This window comes from Prunus dulcis, chromosome 3 (assembly GCF_902201215.1).
Source record: "Prunus dulcis chromosome 3, ALMONDv2, whole genome shotgun sequence".
NCBI lineage: Eukaryota > Viridiplantae > Streptophyta > Magnoliopsida > Rosales > Rosaceae > Prunus > Prunus dulcis.
In genome coordinates, this window is record NC_047652.1 from 1,455,123 (window position 1) to 1,473,418 (window position 18,296).

Sequence of the window (18,296 nt, forward strand, 5' to 3'; positions counted from 1 at the left end):
GAATAGATGGGCAGTTTGGTAGTTGGGTACCTCATTATAAGTTGCATTGGCAGAGAAGAGAGCCTGAGACAGACACAGAGTCCACAGACAGAGAACTCTTACCAGGTATTCTTTTGTTTATGATATAACTTTTTATTTTCCTCTCAAATCCTTTTTTTCTTTTGGCAGTTACCCTATTGCATATTCACCTTAGAGCTATTGTATTTCCTGTGCTCTTTTCTGTTTATGATTATTTGTTCAATCAATTTTGAATTGAACTGCCACCTCTCATATGGATAAGAGTTCTTGAACTTTTGCAGCTAAGCTAACAGATTAATTCTTGTATTTGGCTATTGAAACTTTTTTCTTCCTTTCTTCTGTTCTTCATGCTTATCTATCTTGTATCCCCTTAATCCCTTAATTTGTTTACACAATTTCAGAAACTCTCAGTTGAATTTTAAGTGGATTTGCAATGATAATATCTATCTTATTTTGGCTTCACTAGTATATAGGCTGCTGATTGATTGAACTATACTGTATAGAACTGGACCAGCAATACTGCAGATTTTCTTTTGGAGATAACAGTTCTAGCTTTCATAAGCATCACCCTTTAATTGCAAAGAAACTGCCATTAAAGTATACAAGACTGGTTAACTGAATTGCTTTTGATTTTATGTCTAGGTCATAAACCAAATTTGCATCAATCTCTTATGGACCTGGCTCTTTCTTCTCCATTGTTCCCTTCAAGTGCAACAAGAGGTGTAAATAAGATTAAGCCTTACAGCTCAATGCTTATTGCCACCCAAAAGGTGTCCACTCAGAAATTCTTTCCGTGTTTGGCAGCTGTTGCTACCCAGACAGCCCAGGTTCTTATTCTTCGTTGTCTTCTTACTTGTGGTTATGTTTTCTTTTAATTCATTTCTACATTAAAATAAATTTAAAAAGTTGACATTTTTGGGTTCCAGGCAGTGGAGGTTGCGGTAGAGAGCAAAAAACATGAGCTGTTGAGAGCTATCCAAGACACCCAAAGGGGCCTTGTCACGACTGACGATCAACGCTCTTCTATAGAGGAGGCTCTGGTGTGACGCTGTCTCTTTCTGTTGAATAATCTTTTGCACAGTGCATGAAATTGCTTTAACATACATTAGGTGCATGTTAGTTTTATGCAAAAAGAGGGTGCAGAATCATAGAATTGAGATTGTTTTATAATAACTTGTGTAAAAGACTGGTAGGTGAGTGTGGAGGGTTATAACAAGGGTGCACCGTTAGACTTGGTGAAATTGGATGGGACATGGCGTTTGCAATATACTTCTGCTTCTGATGTTCTCATTCTTCTGGAAGCTGCTGCAAGGGTACCCTTTTTTCAGGTATAAACAATGAACTATATTTCAAAATCTTATCATCTTCGAAATAAATTAATAAGCTTCTTTACCCAAAGAAAAGGAGGCAATTTTTTTCTGCTTAAACCATTGAGCCTTTGGTCCTCTTCTTATTGTTTTCTCTGCTTGAATATCTTTAGGCTTCAATTAACTTCCTCTCCCCAGCTTTCTTTTGTTCATATAAATAGTAACTGCTGAAAGCCTGTGCTTATTGAAGAATCTGGTTGATTGAATTAACCTCTCTGCTTTGCAGTTTCTTTGTTAACTGTAAAATATTGGCTAAAAGCCTCTCTTTTTACGAAAGCTTTGTTTCTGAAGAACTTCGCAATTTTAACTGTTCACACTTTATCCACAAACTTAATATCTCTTATTTTATATCATTCATTTCATTTGTGCTTTTAAAATGTCAACTCATAGATGACTTAAGTTTTTCTTTTCTCTTCATAGTTACTTATTTATTTTGTCATCTTTATGTTTTGCTTATTTCTGCATGAACGTGGGGATAGGTTGGGCAGATTTTTCAGAAATTTGAATGCAAAGACCAGTCCAGCGGGGGAGTAATCCGTAATGTTGTCAGATGGAGTGTTCCGCCATTGTTAGAGGTAAACTTTTGATCTGCTTCACCTAGAAGGTTATTGTCCTCCAGGGAATGCAGGCATCAAATTCATATGCCCCTTTGCAGGAACAGGAAGGTGCCACTCTGCTAGTTTCTGCTAAATTTTCGGTCATTTCTGTGCGTAACATCTACCTTCAGTTTGAAGAGGTTAGTTTACAGTTTCGTACTCTTATAACTTCCATAAAAGTTAAGGCATGTGAGCTGTGACCTTTCCTACTACTGATTTGATTGTCTTATGAACTGATTATACTGCTTACATGAAATAATACATCTCCATTTTCAATTGCTACACGGTATCTTCTCAATGTAATCTTCTTGAAATTTATCTGAACCCTGCAAGTTGTATTTGCCAGATTAATGTTCAAAATATCAAAATTAGTGAAGAGCTGCAGGCTCTAATAGCTCCAGCAATATTGCCACGATCATTTTTAAGTTTACAGGTAACACACCTTGTCACTGAGTTTCTTACTCTGACATCACATGAAAGCAACTATAAATTTTTCTTTTTACATCTAAATTTGTGTGTACAGATCTTGCAGTACCTCCGTAATTTCAAAGCTCAAATTCCGGTTAGAGACCCCGGACGGTACATCATTCTTAATCATATTTTGATAAATATAAGTAGCAAGTTTCCTGGATATATATTTGTCATTTGTGTGATAATACTTGCTTAAAACTGTAGGCAATCAGTAGGAGGACTTTATTACCTTTCTTACTTGGATGCTAATATGCTTCTGGGGCGTGCTGTTGGTGGTGGAGGAGTTTTTGTTTTCACCAAAGCTCAACCTCTGAACTAATGGGAAGCTGTTAGCCATCTTATAGTTTCATATGGGAACAAATTGTTTTCTCATTTTTTTTGGTCGGTATGGGGAATAAATTAGGAAGTGCATGGGACTGATGAGGTGATAGCATTTGGGGCTATGTACAGGTAAAGAGAAACAAGTATTACATATTGTCCATTTTCCACAGGTGCAGGGATGTTTACTAGCTACAATTTTAACATTGCTGCTGCTCTCTTGTGGAAAACTGATGAATGCAAAGGCCTCTTGTCATCTCGTTCTTCGGTTTTACTTTTCTCACTATGATTGATTAGTAAGTTCAGGTTCCTTGGAACAATTAGTTCTGAGGATCATAGATGTATTGATATGCACAGCTTGATCCTTTTGTTGGAACCAATGCCCAGAAAATATTGGAAACATTCCATTTTCTTCTTATATTGGAAACATTCCATTTTCTTCTTACTTTTTGACAAAACAAAATATGTACCATCAATACAAGGATGAGTTCAAGGTATTTGTATCAACCATAAAGTATGGACTCATTTACACTTAAGTCTCTCTAATATTTATCAATTAACAAATGTACAAAATTCAAGCTTCTTGTCTCACCATTGGATCTAGCTTGGAATCAAGTGTGAATCGAAGCAGGTTATAGGCATAGCCATGGACCGTACCGTTGTATATATTCTGGTTATGCAGCACTTTGGCATTGCACTGTCCTCTTGAAAGGATTTGCTTCTGTTCTCTTAGGTTCTGGCTTTCTCCTAACAACCTGCCCTGTTTCTACCTTCAAACAGCAAATGATGTGCAAAGCTGATGTACTGACTGTGACTATTGAGGGGGTTCAAGGAAAAAGAAATTTTACACCTTTTGATATAATATAACCTATACAATTACATGACCTATTTTCTAATAAATTTGTCCATGAGATTGGTTTGTAGTAGAGACGTTTGTATGGTGACGGGACCTTGAAATGAGCAATAAAAAATCTTAACCAAGCAAACTATTCCAGCGTTCTTTTAGCGACTCGTATGCCTCGGAACAGGAAATAGCCTGCAAACTAATCCTTCCATCAATAGGAGTTTCTGTAGCTAGGCCCAGCCTTAATAATGTAGTAATTGCCTTGTCAACTGGCATTTCAACCTGCACGAGCGTAAACCAACAATCACTGAAAGCGCATAGCCAAAGGCAGCCTTCTCTCCACCCCTGCTTATAGTCAAATTGGCATTTAAATGACTTTTCTCACCTTTACTTTAAACACATCATACATAAATCTTTCGCAGTCATCTCCAACACTCTGGCGACTTGTTAGCTGCAGTCAGAAAATCTTGGTGATTCATGCTGCTGAAAAAAATTCCTAAAGAAAAAAAAATAAAAACAGACCTAACTTCTCATCGAGTTGCAGAAAATTTATGTTTAAAAACCAGATACCAGAGATCTTAGAGATATATCTGGCCTCCTAAACCCTCACAACTAAGACAAGAACTTTGCCCCATGCATCTTTGGCAGGTCAGCGAGTTGGTGGTTTTTTTTAATGATAAGTGGAATAATTAGCTTCAATGTAGACAGCACTTTTTTAAAGACCTTATCCAAACATAAAAGCTTCTTGGACTCTCTTTTCTTGTAATTTATCATAATTTTGGATTTCTTATCAGTCTCAGCTGAGTGGTGCAATTAAACCATCAAAGGATCAAATCAAGTTAACAATTGCCCTATGTGCCTCCCAGGCAGACATTCTATAACAGCAGCACTATCAGAAATCTGTTTCAATTAGGATCATATTCTTCTACTATGAATGTGATAGCAGGAAATATTTTTTTTCTTATTTTTTTTTGTACACGCTCATCATTCTTAACCTTCTTTTGGTTTCAACGTCCTTATCACTGCTGCTGTTCTTTGTTGCCTGTGTGTTTTACATTCACCAACTGAAAATAATGTCGGTTTAGTTTCATTCTACATGCGTACAAAATAATCAAAGTAGTAGGAACAAAAGGATATAAAAGGTAATAAGCACAAGCATCGTACTCAATATAATCAATAAACATCATAGTAAAGAGCTAGATTTACTTCAAACATGCATAGATAGCAGCTTTATAACTTCCTACCACAGCACACTAAAAGGTTCAAATTAGGCATTAAGATCAAACCTTCCCCTTCTTCGTTTTGAGAAGGATTGCATAGGCCAAAATGGCTTCCTTGTACTGCAAACAGTATTGTAAAGAAAAAAGGAAAATAGTTTAATTTGGGGACATTTTATAAGTAAACTGCAAGGAAGAAAGCGAAAACATCATATCTTCTTTAATAGGTTTATTTGCACAAGTCTTATTACGCAAAGAATTTGGCTTAAAACAAGACAATTTTTAGGAAAAGAAAACACTGGGCTTTGTAGATCACATAATGCATTCCAAAATTTATATTTTTCTCCTTAGATGTCAGACTAAATTTGTGCTACAATCAAGATCTACATTCAGAAGAACATAAATATGATTTTCCCAACCAGAGGACTCATTTATAATTTACAAATTTGACCTTTGTCTTAAGATCTTCGCTAAAATCAAGAGATGTGACTAAACCATTTACTAGAGAATCTGACTGAATGAGGCAACTAATTAAAACTATTTCTTCTGGTCTAATTACAGAATGCAACTTATTGTTTTTTAACATTATTATTTCTTTTGCTTTGAAATTTAGGAAGTTACTTGTGATTTGCGTAAAAACCAATTGAACTCCCAGCAAATGAAACTCTAAGCTGCTACATCCCCCCCCCCCCCCCCCTCTTAATGTACCCTTCTCCCTACATGTCCAGTGAACCCAAGTCATTGAAGCAGATCCTTACTTGCTGCTGTTCAGAAGCATCGAGAATAAAATGAACTGAGCCAAATCCACTTGCCAAGGTTTTCTCATAAAGCGTCCTGTTGACCAAAAGCTGTAATGCAAGGCTCCTTTAGGAAATCACTTAAGTACTTTAAACTGAATATCGCATTCAGAAATATATAATGGTAAACTCGGAATAGAAAGATGACGTTGACTCACTTGATACCTATCCCACGTCTGTTTGTATCCCAAAACCACACGGGACACATAAATTATGAGAGCGCTGATTGCAACCACATCAAGAAATATTGCTGACCTGTCATTATATTAAAATAAGATAAATTAATGGCAATTTGAAAATTAAACTGCATTTTGAGAGACAATCTCAATAGAAAAATTAGTCAAAGGAAGGTGAAAAGGGAATCAACGAGCACTACAATTAAGGGTCATCTTGCTATTAAAAAACAACTACTTAAAAACAAAGAGAATGCATACGGGGAATATAGGACATTCTCAAATTTGTAGTTTATGAAGTATGCTGAAAGCCCTAATATTGAGGCGATGTCCAAGCGTACCTGCAAATTAACAGAATACAGCCTTGAGGCTCAAAATACAAAAGGACTTTATTCAATAAACAGCATTGTCCTACTATTTTTTCTCCTAAGTTATCAAATCAAAATATGAATAACCGCAGTAACTAGAACTCTCTGCCAGTCAACAAGAATGAAGCTGGGATTGGTTTCAAAGGGGGAGAAAACCATAAACAACCAAATTAATAGTTTTAATATCATTCATATGCTTATGCTAGGATGCATAGATAGTTCGTAGCAATGAAAAAAAAAAAGCCTCCAAATAAATACATTCATTAATTTTTCAATAATGGTTATTTGTAGAGGACTAGCGAATAGTAATTTAGGAAGTCAAAATTTTACTAAAAAGATGGTAGCCAGGTGAGGAGAGGAGAGACTACTTCTGGAAATTATCCATCCACTAAGCTACACAATTGTTAGCATGTAACAATGATCTACATACCGTGTCTATGATACGGAAAGATAGCTTTTTGTGGGGAAAGATAACCTACAAATCAAATTAAAAACAACAAGAATATCAATAGGCAGGAACTAGAAAAAATACTGAGTAACTTTGAAAATAAATTGCTAGAAGCAATGACAATTACATTGGATGAGCTTTAAATTTGAGACAGAAGTATTTACTGGTAGATCTGGAATAGGAATTCTCTCGTAAATCTTTAACTGCAACGATGGAACATCAGCATTATCGTCAGTATTGCTGTCATCTACTTCTTTGGTATAAAGCAGAATCAATTCTTGAAATGCTGCCTCCTAATTTGCATAGACACCAAATATTATTACCATCAGCATGTAACTATATCTACAACAGAAGAGAAATACTAATCATCCTAGAAGGTTTGCTTATACAAAAGAGGTAACTAAGGAAGTAGAATCAAACTATATATGAGCAGTACCTGGAGGATTGACTGTGAGAAAAGAATAGAAACGGAAGTTTTTAGCATTTTCCAAATGTCATTTCCACAGTATTTCCTTGTAGCAGGTCTCCATATGTCACTAAGTGATATCCTTGATAAGAAAATGGGCCTGTGCAAACAATATTACTATTATTTGACCATTAAAGGTTCCAAATAGAAAATCCATGACTATAAGAGCAGGCCAAACATTTGAAATATGAAATCGCTTGTTAACATGGCATTAGATTAAATGGTCCTTCTTGCAACCAGTCAGTTTTTTGTTTCAATCAATTAACGTTTGAACTTCAATGTGAATACTCCAAATCTAATATTTACAATACAATCAATTCTATATAATCTTCGAAATAAATAAGAGATTAAAAAAATAAAAAAAAACAGAATTCGAAACAGAATTCGAAACGTTTTTAAGAGAAGGAAACCAATACACCAAAAAAAATGTAAAAAAAATTTAAGGGACCAACACCATTATATTGAGCTCAAATTCATTTTGGTCAATAAGATTGACATTTGGTACTGCTTTCAGTTAGTTAAGCTAATAGCTTCTCTTCGAGTTAGAGGAAAAGCAGCAAACAACTGGATATAGAAAAACAGGGATAAAGTGTGATGGAATGTGAAAAAAAAAAAAAAAATTATTGGGAAAACCTTGCATAAGGGTCAGAAGCATTAGTATCACCATCCAACTCAAATGGTGTTTCTGGTGTAGAGGAAATAAGTCCAATCCATGAAAGCAACTTCTTTAAGAGCCTTCCACGGGGTCCAACTGTAGATAAAAGCCCTTCATAACGAGAAACTGCTCTCTGTGCTGCCAACCATATTGGGAGGTCCCTATCTGATGGTTGCTCTACTCTCAGACGATCATCAGAAGTTTGTTCATTATAACGAAATGCTTGCTGAAAAACAGACAGCTCCTTAAGCCAAAGTTGCATTCTTTTAGTCAAATCTTGTACTTCTGGAGTTTGACAAGCAACTTTGAATGCCTGTCATAAAGCAAGAGAGAAAAAGTATGTCAAACTAAATATAGAAGAAAGGGGAAAAGAAACAAAAACCTCTAGGTTGCTGCCCAGGATGAAGAGGCAGCCATTGTTCTGAAAAAGACAATGACCTCAGTTATCCAGCTCCCAAATCTCCCCAACGGTTTTGATACGATGAAGAAGGCTCCTTGTAGAAGTTTGGACTGTATGTAATCCAGTTTTTCCACAAGTAGTAGGCCCTTCTGCCTCTCTGTTGCATATCCTCGCCTGGCAGATGGAATTGACATGTGGAGTCAATATTTAGATAGTTTACTATCTTGAAAGTGGTCAGCTCAACACACAATGGTCACATAAATCCTGTTCAGGGATCTTGACTCTTAACCAGAAACATAAAATCTATGTTTTTTAAGAATAAAATTAGTCATAATGCAACACGGCTTCATGATTCAGCTTGAATTAGTGTAAAGATTAATATAAAAACTAGAATCACCTGAATATTATTGCATTGGACTCAGATGCCCTCTTCCAGTCAACATATACGGGCAAAGTAAGGAGATAATCAGTGTTCAATGCAGATGTCAGCGTTAAATCCCTTTCTGATAGTTCTTCAAACTGAGCATCATAAAGAAGTTGCATGAAAGAATGCTGGAAACGAGCGGAAACAGCAACTCTACATCAAAAGAAAATATTGCATAGGATTGATGTCAAAGGTTTCCATACCATGAGTCTGAAGAAGAATTGAGAATAAATATAGAACATACATTGTGCAAGCCTCCAAAAAATTAAAAAGGAGATCATTCAAACTTTAACCTCAAATTGGCATTGTAAAGAAAATAATAATAACCAACACAGTACCGTCCTATTTCTGTAATAAGAATTAATTTTATAACATGAAATTAGATAAAGAGTTGTCTTCTGATACAATTCAAATCAAATATACTCTGTAGCAATTACAAGCATACAGTTTTCCAGTGTTGTGAGTATAACAAATCCTAGACCTGAAGCACTAAGCATAATTCCTACCATTGAAGCTTTTCAAAGCCTCCAGCTTGTGCTTGATGAGTTTCCCAGTAGTTTACAAATTGGGTAGTAAAAATGAAGAAAAATATTAACTTCAAGAAAAATTTGTGATACCTCTTGACGTTCTTGGCCGAAGAACCCAAGAGTTTTTTCAACCCCAGAACATAATCGAATGGCATTTGCTTGTCAGCTTCAACTTTTTCATTCCCATCTGCCTCCGTACTCTCAACTCCATTAATACCACTCCTAGCAGAATCTGAGCCCTGCCCATTATTCACAACTTGTTCATCAACCTCCTTAACTGTTTGCTTGTGTTCCATGGAGTTGGAATCAAAATAATCGGCTCGCATTGCTTCCAAGATGCTTTTGTGTTCAGCATGAAGAATAGAGTCCAAGCACCTGCAAATTAAACAGCTTTTGGTTATTCAATATGTCTTTGTTTCTTCCAGCCATTGAAATGGGTTCGATGGAATTACGAAGAGAGAAGAAGAAAGTATTGCAAAGCATCATCTTCATCGCCATTTTTGTCTTGGAACACAGTCGAAACGACGCCGTCCAGCAGCTCAGCCTTGGAAACAGGGATGTACTTCTGCCTGGGCACTGGGATTTTAGAAATTCCATGCTCTTCTTCTTCTTCTTCTTCTTCTTCTTGGTTCTCTGGGACGACGTTGTTCTGCTTCTGATTCTTGCGGGCATCTTTCAAGTTTATAGCTTCGATTTGCGTAGGTTCCGTGGACAGTTCTTGGAATCCGATGAGCGAGGAGTGGGCGACTGTGAGCGACTGAGATACTGCGGCTGATGCTGGTGATGATGATGATGACGATGGTAATAGACGGCGGTGTTTTGAGGTTAACGAAAGAGCAGTGAGGCTGCTGAGTGTGTGCCAAGTAGCTGACATGTCAGGATTGAAAATCAGAGAGCAGCAGAGTGCCAACCTCGTATGTTGGATAAGGGAAAATGGCTTTTTTGGTCGAAGGGGAAAAATGGTTTCTTTCTTTCTCCTACTTGCTTTGTTATATTTTACGCATCATTTTTATCCCTAATTTTTCTATTAAAGCAATGTAATTCTCATTCTCATATGTCACACATCAATGTCATATGCAACATCAATATTCTAATTTAGTCTAATAATAAATATTTTAAGAATAAATTCATCTTAAAATTTCTGTTTATTACAGACAAATAACGTGATCAATTTGACGGAAAATTAAATATAAGTGATATGGTGTTAAGATTGATGTGTAAAATAAGAAGACGTAAATAACATTGATCTCATTGAAATAATAGGACTGAAAATAGCATGTTTGAAATGTAGATGAACATTAATCTTCAACTTAATCACTAATAAAAGTTAACTTAAATGGCCTGATTTTCAATATGAAGTTATCATTTTTCCCTTAAAATAGTGGGAAAAACAATAGATGGAAAGAAATAAAATTACCATACATGCCTCAAATATGAAGACTCTATTTCTTCTTAATTAATGAAATATTTTTCAAAAAAAATCATAATGAACTATTACATTTGTAAATTGCCTTTATATCCTTTCAGTGTTCCAAATCACATGTAAATGTAACCTACTCTGTTTTTTCTCTGCCTCAACATTATCTCCTCCATCCACCATGACCACTCTGAGCACTCTCTTCCATCTCCACACTTCACCTTCAAACCCTACCCTCTCTCACGCTTCTCCTCACCTCCACCTCTGTTGCTCTTTCAAACCCAAAACCCCCAAACCACCATCTCTCTTCTCTTCAACAACACCACCACCTGCAAGAGACAGAGTCATAGACTTTGGAAAACACAAGGGCAAGATGCTAGGAACTCTCCCTTCAAGCTACCTCAGATGGGTCTCCAAGAATCTCCGAGCCCGTGACTTTGAAGACTGGGCAAAGCTCGCAGACCAGGTCCTAGACGACGCCGTTTACAAGGACCGGATCGAATGGGAGTTGGCTGAGAACGTTCTGAATGGTAACAGGAGCAGTGCTCTTGGTGCAGGTGGAGTTTCTGAGTTGTTGGAAATGAGTGAGAGGTTTGGTTGGGATAATAATGACAAGATTGGTTGGAGCAAAGTGAATTTTGAGCTTCTGGGTACTTCTAGAGGTGGAAGAATTCCAAGACTGAGTGAAAATGGAGGAGGAGAGAGAGAGGTGGAGAGGATGAGAGAGAGGGAGAAGAAGAAGAAAGTTGAGGTTTTGGAGGAAGGTGGAGAGAGGAGGAGGGAGAGGAGGGGGAGGTTGAGAATGAAGAGGGAAGAAGAAGGTGGGGTGGGGGAGGAGAGGGAGGAGAAGTTGGGGATTTTGGAAAAGGGTGGGGGTGATATTGGAAATGAAGTTGGATTAGGGAGGAACAAAGAGAATGATGAAGATTGGATGGTTGAGAATTCAAACAGATTTCCTGGACGTGAAGCTCTGTTGAAGAAGGCATACAGCAGAAGAATGATAAGATTTTCGTAATTCTTTTGGGTTTTCTTCTTCTTCTTTTCATTTGAACTTTTTTCTGGTGAGTTTAGAGAGATGGTGGATTTATGAGTGTGTGTATTAGCATACATTCAAATGGTGATTAGTGAACGTGAAATGTGACTGGATTTTAAGATTGAACAATCTTTTAATAATTTTAGTTTAGCTTCGGCTTTCAGATAAAACTAGAATTTGTAATTTTGGTCGTATAATGTCAACATAAAAAAAAATAAAATATATATATATAGTCCCCTTCTATCACCTTTTAGGGTCCTCTACAAATTTTTTTTAACGATCGAAACCATCTATTTTTTAAGTCTATATTCATAGATCATCCTTGAAAAAAATTAGACAAATCGGAAACTATTTCGATATCCAATTGTGTCCTACAAAATCAATAAACACGTTGCTTCAAGAAAGTACTAAAATTTCAATAATTCAATTGAGTGGTCAAATGATATCGGATTCAAATGATTTTTTGTAAAGATGATCTTTGAATGAGTATCTACAAAAGAGACTGTTTGAATTAGTGAAATACAATACAGAGTGGGCCCTACAAAGATATCCCTCAAATAAGCTAACTTGAGGGATCCCTCAATGGAAGCTCTATATATATATATATATATATATATACAGTCCTGATCTCTTGGACCCCTGTAGTCCAAGAGATTTATGGTCACTCACCGTTAGATGTAAATTCAACGGTTGACTTGAATCGAGTAATAATCATTTATGTCATATTGCATTTATATATATCATTTTGAACCATTGGATTAATATCCAACGGTGAGTGACCACAATCTCTTGAACTCCTGTGGTCCAAGAGATCGGGACTGTATATATATATATACCCTTTAAACAGCATAACCTGGATTTCCCTTTTTTAATTACTTTAATTAGTAGTTATGTTTTAATAATTATTTACTTAGTAAATAATTAGTATTTAAATATTTTATTTAAAAAAATTTAATTGCTATTTATTAAATAATACAATTTATGAAGTTAATTGAAATATTTAATACTCATTATTCACTAAGTAAATAATAATTAAAATATAATTACTAATGAAAGTAATTTAATAAGGCTAAGATATTATTTAATTACTAAAAAGAAACTAAATACAAAAAATTATTTGCCTAAAAATACTAAGTTTATATATATTTTTTTAAACCTCTCCGGATGAAATTTCGTCGGCACATGTCTATCTCGGCGAAATGTTGCTGAATTATACCTATAACGACGACATTTCATCGGCTATGTAAATTTTGTCAGGTGAAGTCTAATCTAACATAGACATTTGCCGACAAAATTTCATCGGGAGAAGTTTTTTAGCTTTTTTTGTTTCATTTTAAAAATATATAATTAGTTTCTTTACTTTTGTATTTTGGCCAACTTCTTTTTAATTTAATATATGTAATTAAGTAATATCTTAGTCTTTACTTTAGTAATTATGTTTTAATTATTATTTCTTTTGTTAATATTTAAATATTTTGCTGATTTCAACCTCTATATATCTTTTTGTTTCACCATGTAACCGGAAATATATTTTTTTTTGTGTGTACATCTCTCTTCATTGCAAGTGAGTTATTTTCCACAACAGTTATAGCATATCTAATATTCTTTGTAGGCTAGGTTGTAGCAATGGTCCATAAACTAAGATCAAACTTTACTTTTCGTCCCTCATATTGTTAAATTGTTATGGTTGTGTTTTAATTAGATCTCATGTTGCATCATTGATCTTTCCATCAACTTAGTTAAATTTTATGTTAAAATTAAGGGCAAATTGGAAAATTCACAATTCTCTCTCTCTCTCTCTCTCTCTCTCTCTCTCTCTCTCTCTCTCTCTCTCATGTGTGCTCTCCCTCTTCCCCGGACAATTTCTTCTTCCCCCATTCCCCCATGACTACCACTTACAAACTCCAACCCACAACCACCCTCTACCGTAGCCCGCAACCCCAACACCCACGGACCCAGAATCCCAGCCCCCATCCTCCACCCCAAATTTGGTCAAAACAGAGAAGCAGAGGGTTGATAGGTATTCATATTTCAAGTGATGAAATTTCAATTTTAGTTTTTTCTTTTATCATTTTGTTGAGACTTTAGATTTGCTAGCTTCTTGGGTGGCTTTTATCATTTTGTTGATATATGGATATGGGTTGTTTCAGTTTTCTTGTTTACTTTAGATTTGCTAGCTTCTTAGTCAGGTGTATTGATCTACTAAGAGAAATTGGTTACTTCATATAGCTATGTGTTTGTGTATTGGAAAAATTGTAGCTATGGGTTGGGGTTAATCATTACCCCCTCTCTCTCTCTCTCTCTCTCTCTCTCTAGCCCCGATTCCCACCAATTTCTTCACCCACTAAAATTACCCCTCCCCCTAATTTCTCTTCCCCCCCCCAAACCCTGAACCCTGAACTAGAACTCCATTACCACCAATTTCTTCACCCACCAAAATTTCTTCTTAGCCCTGATTTCTACCCCTCCCCCCTAATTTCTCTTTCCCCCCACCAAACCCTGAACCTTGAACTAGAACTCCATAAGAGAGAGAGAGAGAGAGAGAGAGAGAGAGAATTGATTGATTTTTTAAATTTTTGTGTGAAAAGACATTTTTGCTCATGTAAAGTAGGACTTGTCATTGCCATGTCATTATTTTTAACGAAAAAGTTGACTTAGATGACAAAAAGGACAATTTTTGAAAGTGAATGTATAATTAAAGTACCACCGTAACAATTTAACAATATATAGGACGAAAAGTAAAATTTAATCTTAGTCCAAAGACCATTGCTATAATTTTACCTTCTTTATATGAATTTATCTTTTCGTCACCCCAAAAAAAAAAAAAAAAAAAAGACAAGATGAAAAATATACGCCATATTTCAAGTAAGTTATTTTCCACAACAATTGTAACTTGTCGTTTACCCTATTCTATGTCGGACTCTCTGTTCGTGTGTAAGTTATTTTCCACAACAGTTACCATTTGGGGCCCTTATTATTCTTTTATTACGGGTCTTATAGAAATAACCACAATAATATGTCACATCATTTCACATCCGATCCGAGCATCCTACATATGGTTGGCAGTAAAAGCCAACCCACGAACATACGTGTATCCTACAAGGCATATATACGCCAATTCATCCAAAGCATTGCAAACCACAAAAAAGAGTTTTCTTCATTATTTTATTATTTCTGTAATTAACAAGCTTACGAACAGCAGCAACTCTGCAGGGACCCAAAAAAACCAGAAAGATAATTGAAAAAGACTTAATTTTTAAGAAGTTAAACAAAAGATCTCACGTCACTCACCTGAAATAGCCACCTAAGCAGAGCAAAGCAGGACTCTTTTCTTCTATTGCAACATTCAGCTGAAAATTCGGCCAACAAAGGCAAAGCTTTGAGCTGAAAAACTCACTCTTCCTCTCAGGTTAATTTTCATTATCACTCTCTCTCTCTCTGAAATTTAATTTGTATAAACTTTGTTTGCCCAGTGATGTTGCTGAATTGTTGTTTATCTCATTCAGTTCTTATATGCACCATGAAATCTCCACTGAGCTTTTACTCTGTTTTTGTGGGTGTGGCCAAGTTCCTTCCATGCGCTTAATAGAATTTTGAACTTTTCTACTCTGTTTATTTATTTTTAGCAGATTAAGTAGCTATCTATCCTGATTTTTCACAAAGTGTTCATCTTTCCTTTGCCCTTTTTCATTTTTGATGGGAATGTATTTTGGGTTTGAACTTTGAACTGAAAATTTAATGGAATTATGTTAATTCAACAAGGCTTTTGTGGGCTGCAAGTTTATGTGCCTTATGGTATCCTGAATTGTTTCAGCTTTGCATTTTTTGTAATTGCAAGAGTAACATGTGTTTGGTGGGTTAATTAAGTGATATTCTATCCATTTATTTCCTTTTCTTCTCTTCTGTTTTGTATATTATTTGGTCTTTGAGTAAATTTATCAGAATTGGATTGATTTTGATGAAGCAAGTATGGGTTACTTTGTATTTTGGTGTTAATTTCTGGAGGAGTTGTTGGTCAACGATTTTTTGTCTCTAGAGCAAGAACGAAGGATTTCCTTTTATTTCTATCATCTCCTTGGATTGTCTTGTTTCTCTAAGCTAGATTAAGTTAATCTTCTTGTTTTTTGAAATTCCTTGCATTCTCTGATGACCACTTCAGAAATTATCTGACTATGATATATTGATTGGTTAGAGTTATTCTACAAATGGCTAAGTTTTTCTTTTCAACTATCCCCTTTTGGAAGATGGATTGGTTCTTGTAATTGCTATGGAATATTCAATGAAGGCATTGAACTTCCAAAAGATAATAATACGTGCACCCTATATAAACTTTACGATGGAGTGTGTTGGCTAATCTAATTTTTGGAGCTTGATTGGGTTTGTTTTAGAATGATTGGTAGTTTGCTTTAATAGCACTAGGTTAAGAATTTATTTTTCTGTTTGGAAATTTCAGTGCTTTGGAAAATGTTGTATTTGTTCAGAACCATAAACTATGACCTTGTTTTAAACAAAGATTTGTCCATTTTATTGTTGATTTTCTTGTTGAAGTAACTTTTCTTGTTTTTGGTTATCACATTGCAGAACTCTAATGTCAGTTGATAGTTCATTTGGAAAGCTTCCTGATCATCTCCTAATAGAAATTTTTATTCGAGTTCCTGTCTCAGAGTGGGCACAAATATCCTGTGTCAAAAAACAGTGGGCCAATCTGTTTCGTGGAGAATGTTTGTGGCAAGCTGCTCTTGCTACAACATATCCTTTGGCTAACCCAGCTAAAAGGTGGCCTGGACCTATCCCTCGAGGGTTGAGCAAGAGGTAGCATAACATTTCTCCTTGCGATGGTCATTTCTTTTTTCTTGCTTTCTATCCATTTCTAACTTTCCAATTTCTCTTATCTCTTTTAATAATTACTTTCTTCTGAGTTTTTATGTTCTGTTGTTCTGGATTTCTAGTGAATAATCTCCTTTCCCATCCTAAGCAGATAGCTGTGACTCTCCCCTAAGATCAGCGTTATAATCTTGTTTCCAAATCAATGCAGAAAAAACAACTTAGACTTACAAGTGCAAGGATATCTTTTACAGTAGCTGCTGGTCTGATGCATGTGCTTCACTTCAAAATCCATGCATTATATTTTGCTAAGCTATTGACAATTTTCTCAGGAGATTTGCAGCTTTATATGTCAGTAAACATATCTTTTCTCTGGATGGTGAGATTGATGAGATTGTGGGCCATACATATTTATTTCTAAAAGAGCAGCTTGAGCTTTCAACTATGCCACCCTCTTCTAGCATATTGCATGGAACCATAATAGGTCTGTTTCAAATTTTGCTTGCATTTTTCTTGCTCTCTACCTTCATATGTTTAGATTTGAAAATTTGATATGTGCAATGACTATACTTTAGTTAAATACTGATCCCCAATCTTGCATTTACTTCTGGCTTATGGACATGTTCAATTTTTTTTGCTTTAAATAACATGTATGGCATGCATAAGTATACATCCCCATGTCTGTACCTCACAAATTGTGATCCATGATGCCATTTGATGTTCTAGAATTCCAATCTCAGTGTCCTGATAATTAGAATATGGTATTGGAATGTACATGTTATCTTGAACCTGTTATTGTCCACTGTCATGTGGCAAGGATTGTTGGATATCAAATCTGATAGTGAAGTTTGGTGCTCACACTTTAGTTTTTTTAATACTAGGCTGTAAATTCTTTTCACATCATAACCCGGGATTACTGCGTGTTTTAGCAGATCAGTTTATTGCTTGTGGTAAATCGAGGGACATGGCTCATGATCTTGCTTCCCAGATCTGGCTGGCTGTTCTTGATAATTTAGAGGAAAATGAGCACACTTTTCAAATACTTAAACGTCTGGCACAAGAGGGGGATGTAAGCTATCTTTTCTGTTAATTAATATACTCACTATAACTACTGTAGAGACACCAAGCATACATTAGTTCAGTCTTTTCTCTCTGACATTTACTATCTGAATTGATTTATGAAATTACTTAAAGAGGATATGTAGGCTGGTAGTATTTTGTTTTAGTGGTGGAGAATATGGATGATACTGCTGGAGAAATTACCTGTATTTTTGTGACAAAGCACCATACAAACACGACCAAGTTTATCTTGTTCTTGCAAAATGTTTATTTTCTTTGATGCGGTATGGGTCATCCGCGGCTAATTCATTCATATTCAGCAGGTTTTTCTTCCATACCCCTACTCAAGATCAATCAAAGTCCAATGGAGGGTGTTTGAAAAGCTCTTCACAGATTTTCGCGACTGCTTTGATCATGTAGATTACTATGATGTGTTATCTTGCACAAAGACCAAATTTCAGCCAATACCATCCATTTGGTTAGGTTACTGATCCACCTCAAATGCCTATTTATTCAGGATTCATGAGTATTTGTATATATATAGGGGTCACTCTTTGCTTCTGCCTTCTGTCTCATCTCGAAGAGAATGGCCGTCTGAAAAATTGAAAGTCTTGTGTACCATGCTTGATAGGAGCAAAAAGAAACTGTTTATATTTGTACTGTTAATAGTTGCATGATTCGAATACGTACCCAAATAGAGGACAAGAGTTGCTTGAAATTTTTTGTTGTATAACTACAACCACGAGAATGTAATGCAACTTGAAATTATATTTTAGCATAAAGCTGTGAAAAAGATTCTTTCAGGGTCAACCCCCTTATTTTTTGTTAGACTAATTTCTAAATGCTATTAGAAGTTACAACTTTTGTGGACTGC

General features: G+C 35.6%; 4 protein-coding genes across 9 annotated transcripts; 3 read left to right on the top strand and 1 right to left on the bottom strand.

Moving 5' to 3' along the window:
- On the top strand, window positions 1-3,188 carry LOC117621398 (probable plastid-lipid-associated protein 10, chloroplastic). The gene is made up of 9 exons (XM_034351841.1): window positions 1-105; window positions 661-845; window positions 945-1,058; window positions 1,212-1,346; window positions 1,865-1,960; window positions 2,041-2,121; window positions 2,328-2,414; window positions 2,505-2,560; window positions 2,657-3,188. Exons 2-9 carry the CDS (start codon window positions 690-692, stop codon window positions 2,769-2,771), a joined length of 840 nt encoding a protein of 279 aa, XP_034207732.1. The 5' UTR covers window positions 1-105; window positions 661-689; the 3' UTR covers window positions 2,772-3,188.
- Window positions 3,189-3,235: 47 nt separating this feature from the next.
- LOC117621396 lies at window positions 3,236-10,083 on the bottom strand. Of its 3 annotated transcripts, none has more exons than XM_034351838.1 (14): window positions 9,542-10,081; window positions 9,180-9,464; window positions 8,536-8,715; window positions 8,177-8,312; window positions 7,717-8,051; window positions 7,054-7,183; window positions 6,782-6,910; window positions 6,600-6,644; window positions 6,063-6,142; window positions 5,787-5,883; window positions 5,590-5,679; window positions 4,901-4,954; window positions 4,000-4,065; window positions 3,236-3,896 (listed from the first exon to the last, which is right to left on the bottom strand). In XM_034351838.1, exons 1-14 carry the CDS (start codon window positions 9,961-9,963, stop codon window positions 3,744-3,746), a joined length of 2,202 nt encoding a protein of 733 aa, XP_034207729.1. In that variant the 5' UTR covers window positions 9,964-10,081; the 3' UTR covers window positions 3,236-3,743. The 3 variants fall into 3 exon arrangements, with proteins under 3 accessions (XP_034207729.1, XP_034207730.1, XP_034207731.1); XM_034351840.1 differs by lacking the exon at window positions 3,236-3,896 and adding an exon at window positions 4,610-4,678 and having other exon boundaries at window positions 4,009-4,065; window positions 9,542-10,083; XM_034351839.1 differs by lacking the exon at window positions 4,000-4,065 and having other exon boundaries at window positions 3,236-3,959; window positions 9,542-10,083.
- A 547-nt stretch (window positions 10,084-10,630) lies between these two features.
- Window positions 10,631-11,703, top strand: LOC117622651. Its single transcript, XM_034353400.1, has one exon. It carries the CDS (start codon window positions 10,688-10,690, stop codon window positions 11,519-11,521), a length of 834 nt encoding a protein of 277 aa, XP_034209291.1. The 5' UTR covers window positions 10,631-10,687; the 3' UTR covers window positions 11,522-11,703.
- A 2,954-nt stretch (window positions 11,704-14,657) lies between these two features.
- Window positions 14,658-18,240, top strand: LOC117620593. 4 transcript variants are annotated; one of them, XM_034350709.1, is made up of 5 exons: window positions 14,658-14,948; window positions 16,121-16,351; window positions 16,696-16,847; window positions 17,296-17,432; window positions 17,746-18,240. In XM_034350709.1, exons 2-5 carry the CDS (start codon window positions 16,128-16,130, stop codon window positions 17,911-17,913), a joined length of 681 nt encoding a protein of 226 aa, XP_034206600.1. In that variant the 5' UTR covers window positions 14,658-14,948; window positions 16,121-16,127; the 3' UTR covers window positions 17,914-18,240. The 4 variants fall into 4 exon arrangements, with proteins under 4 accessions (XP_034206600.1, XP_034206599.1, XP_034206597.1 ...); XM_034350708.1 differs by having other exon boundaries at window positions 14,702-14,948; window positions 17,743-18,240; XM_034350706.1 differs by lacking the exon at window positions 14,658-14,948 and adding an exon at window positions 14,977-15,096 and having other exon boundaries at window positions 17,743-18,240.
- Window positions 18,241-18,296: the final 56 nt, after the last annotated feature.

Coding starts and splice junctions, on each gene's coding strand:
- LOC117621398 (XM_034351841.1), top strand. CDS start 690: ATGGACCTGGCTCTTTCTTCTCCATTGTTCCCTTCAAGTGCAACAAGA. Junction 1,059..1,211: donor CTTCTATAGAGGAGGCTCTG/GTGTGACGCTGT, acceptor AAAGACTGGTAG/GTGAGTGTGGAGGGTTATAA. Junction 2,122..2,327: donor TCTACCTTCAGTTTGAAGAG/GTTAGTTTACAG, acceptor TGTATTTGCCAG/ATTAATGTTCAAAATATCAA.
- LOC117621396 (XM_034351838.1), bottom strand. CDS start 9,963: ATGTCAGCTACTTGGCACACACTCAGCAGCCTCACTGCTCTTTCGTTA. Junction 5,680..5,786: donor AGACGTGGGATAGGTATCAA/GTGAGTCAACGT, acceptor CTTGCATTACAG/CTTTTGGTCAACAGGACGCT. Junction 4,955..5,589: donor ATGCTTCTGAACAGCAGCAA/GTAAGGATCTGC, acceptor TACTGTTTGCAG/TACAAGGAAGCCATTTTGGC.
- LOC117622651 (XM_034353400.1), top strand. CDS start 10,688: ATGACCACTCTGAGCACTCTCTTCCATCTCCACACTTCACCTTCAAAC.
- LOC117620593 (XM_034350706.1), top strand. CDS start 15,053: ATGCACCATGAAATCTCCACTGAGCTTTTACTCTGTTTTTGTGG. Junction 16,352..16,695: donor CCTCGAGGGTTGAGCAAGAG/GTAGCATAACAT, acceptor CAATTTTCTCAG/GAGATTTGCAGCTTTATATG. Junction 16,848..17,295: donor ATTGCATGGAACCATAATAG/GTCTGTTTCAAA, acceptor GTGTTTTAGCAG/ATCAGTTTATTGCTTGTGGT.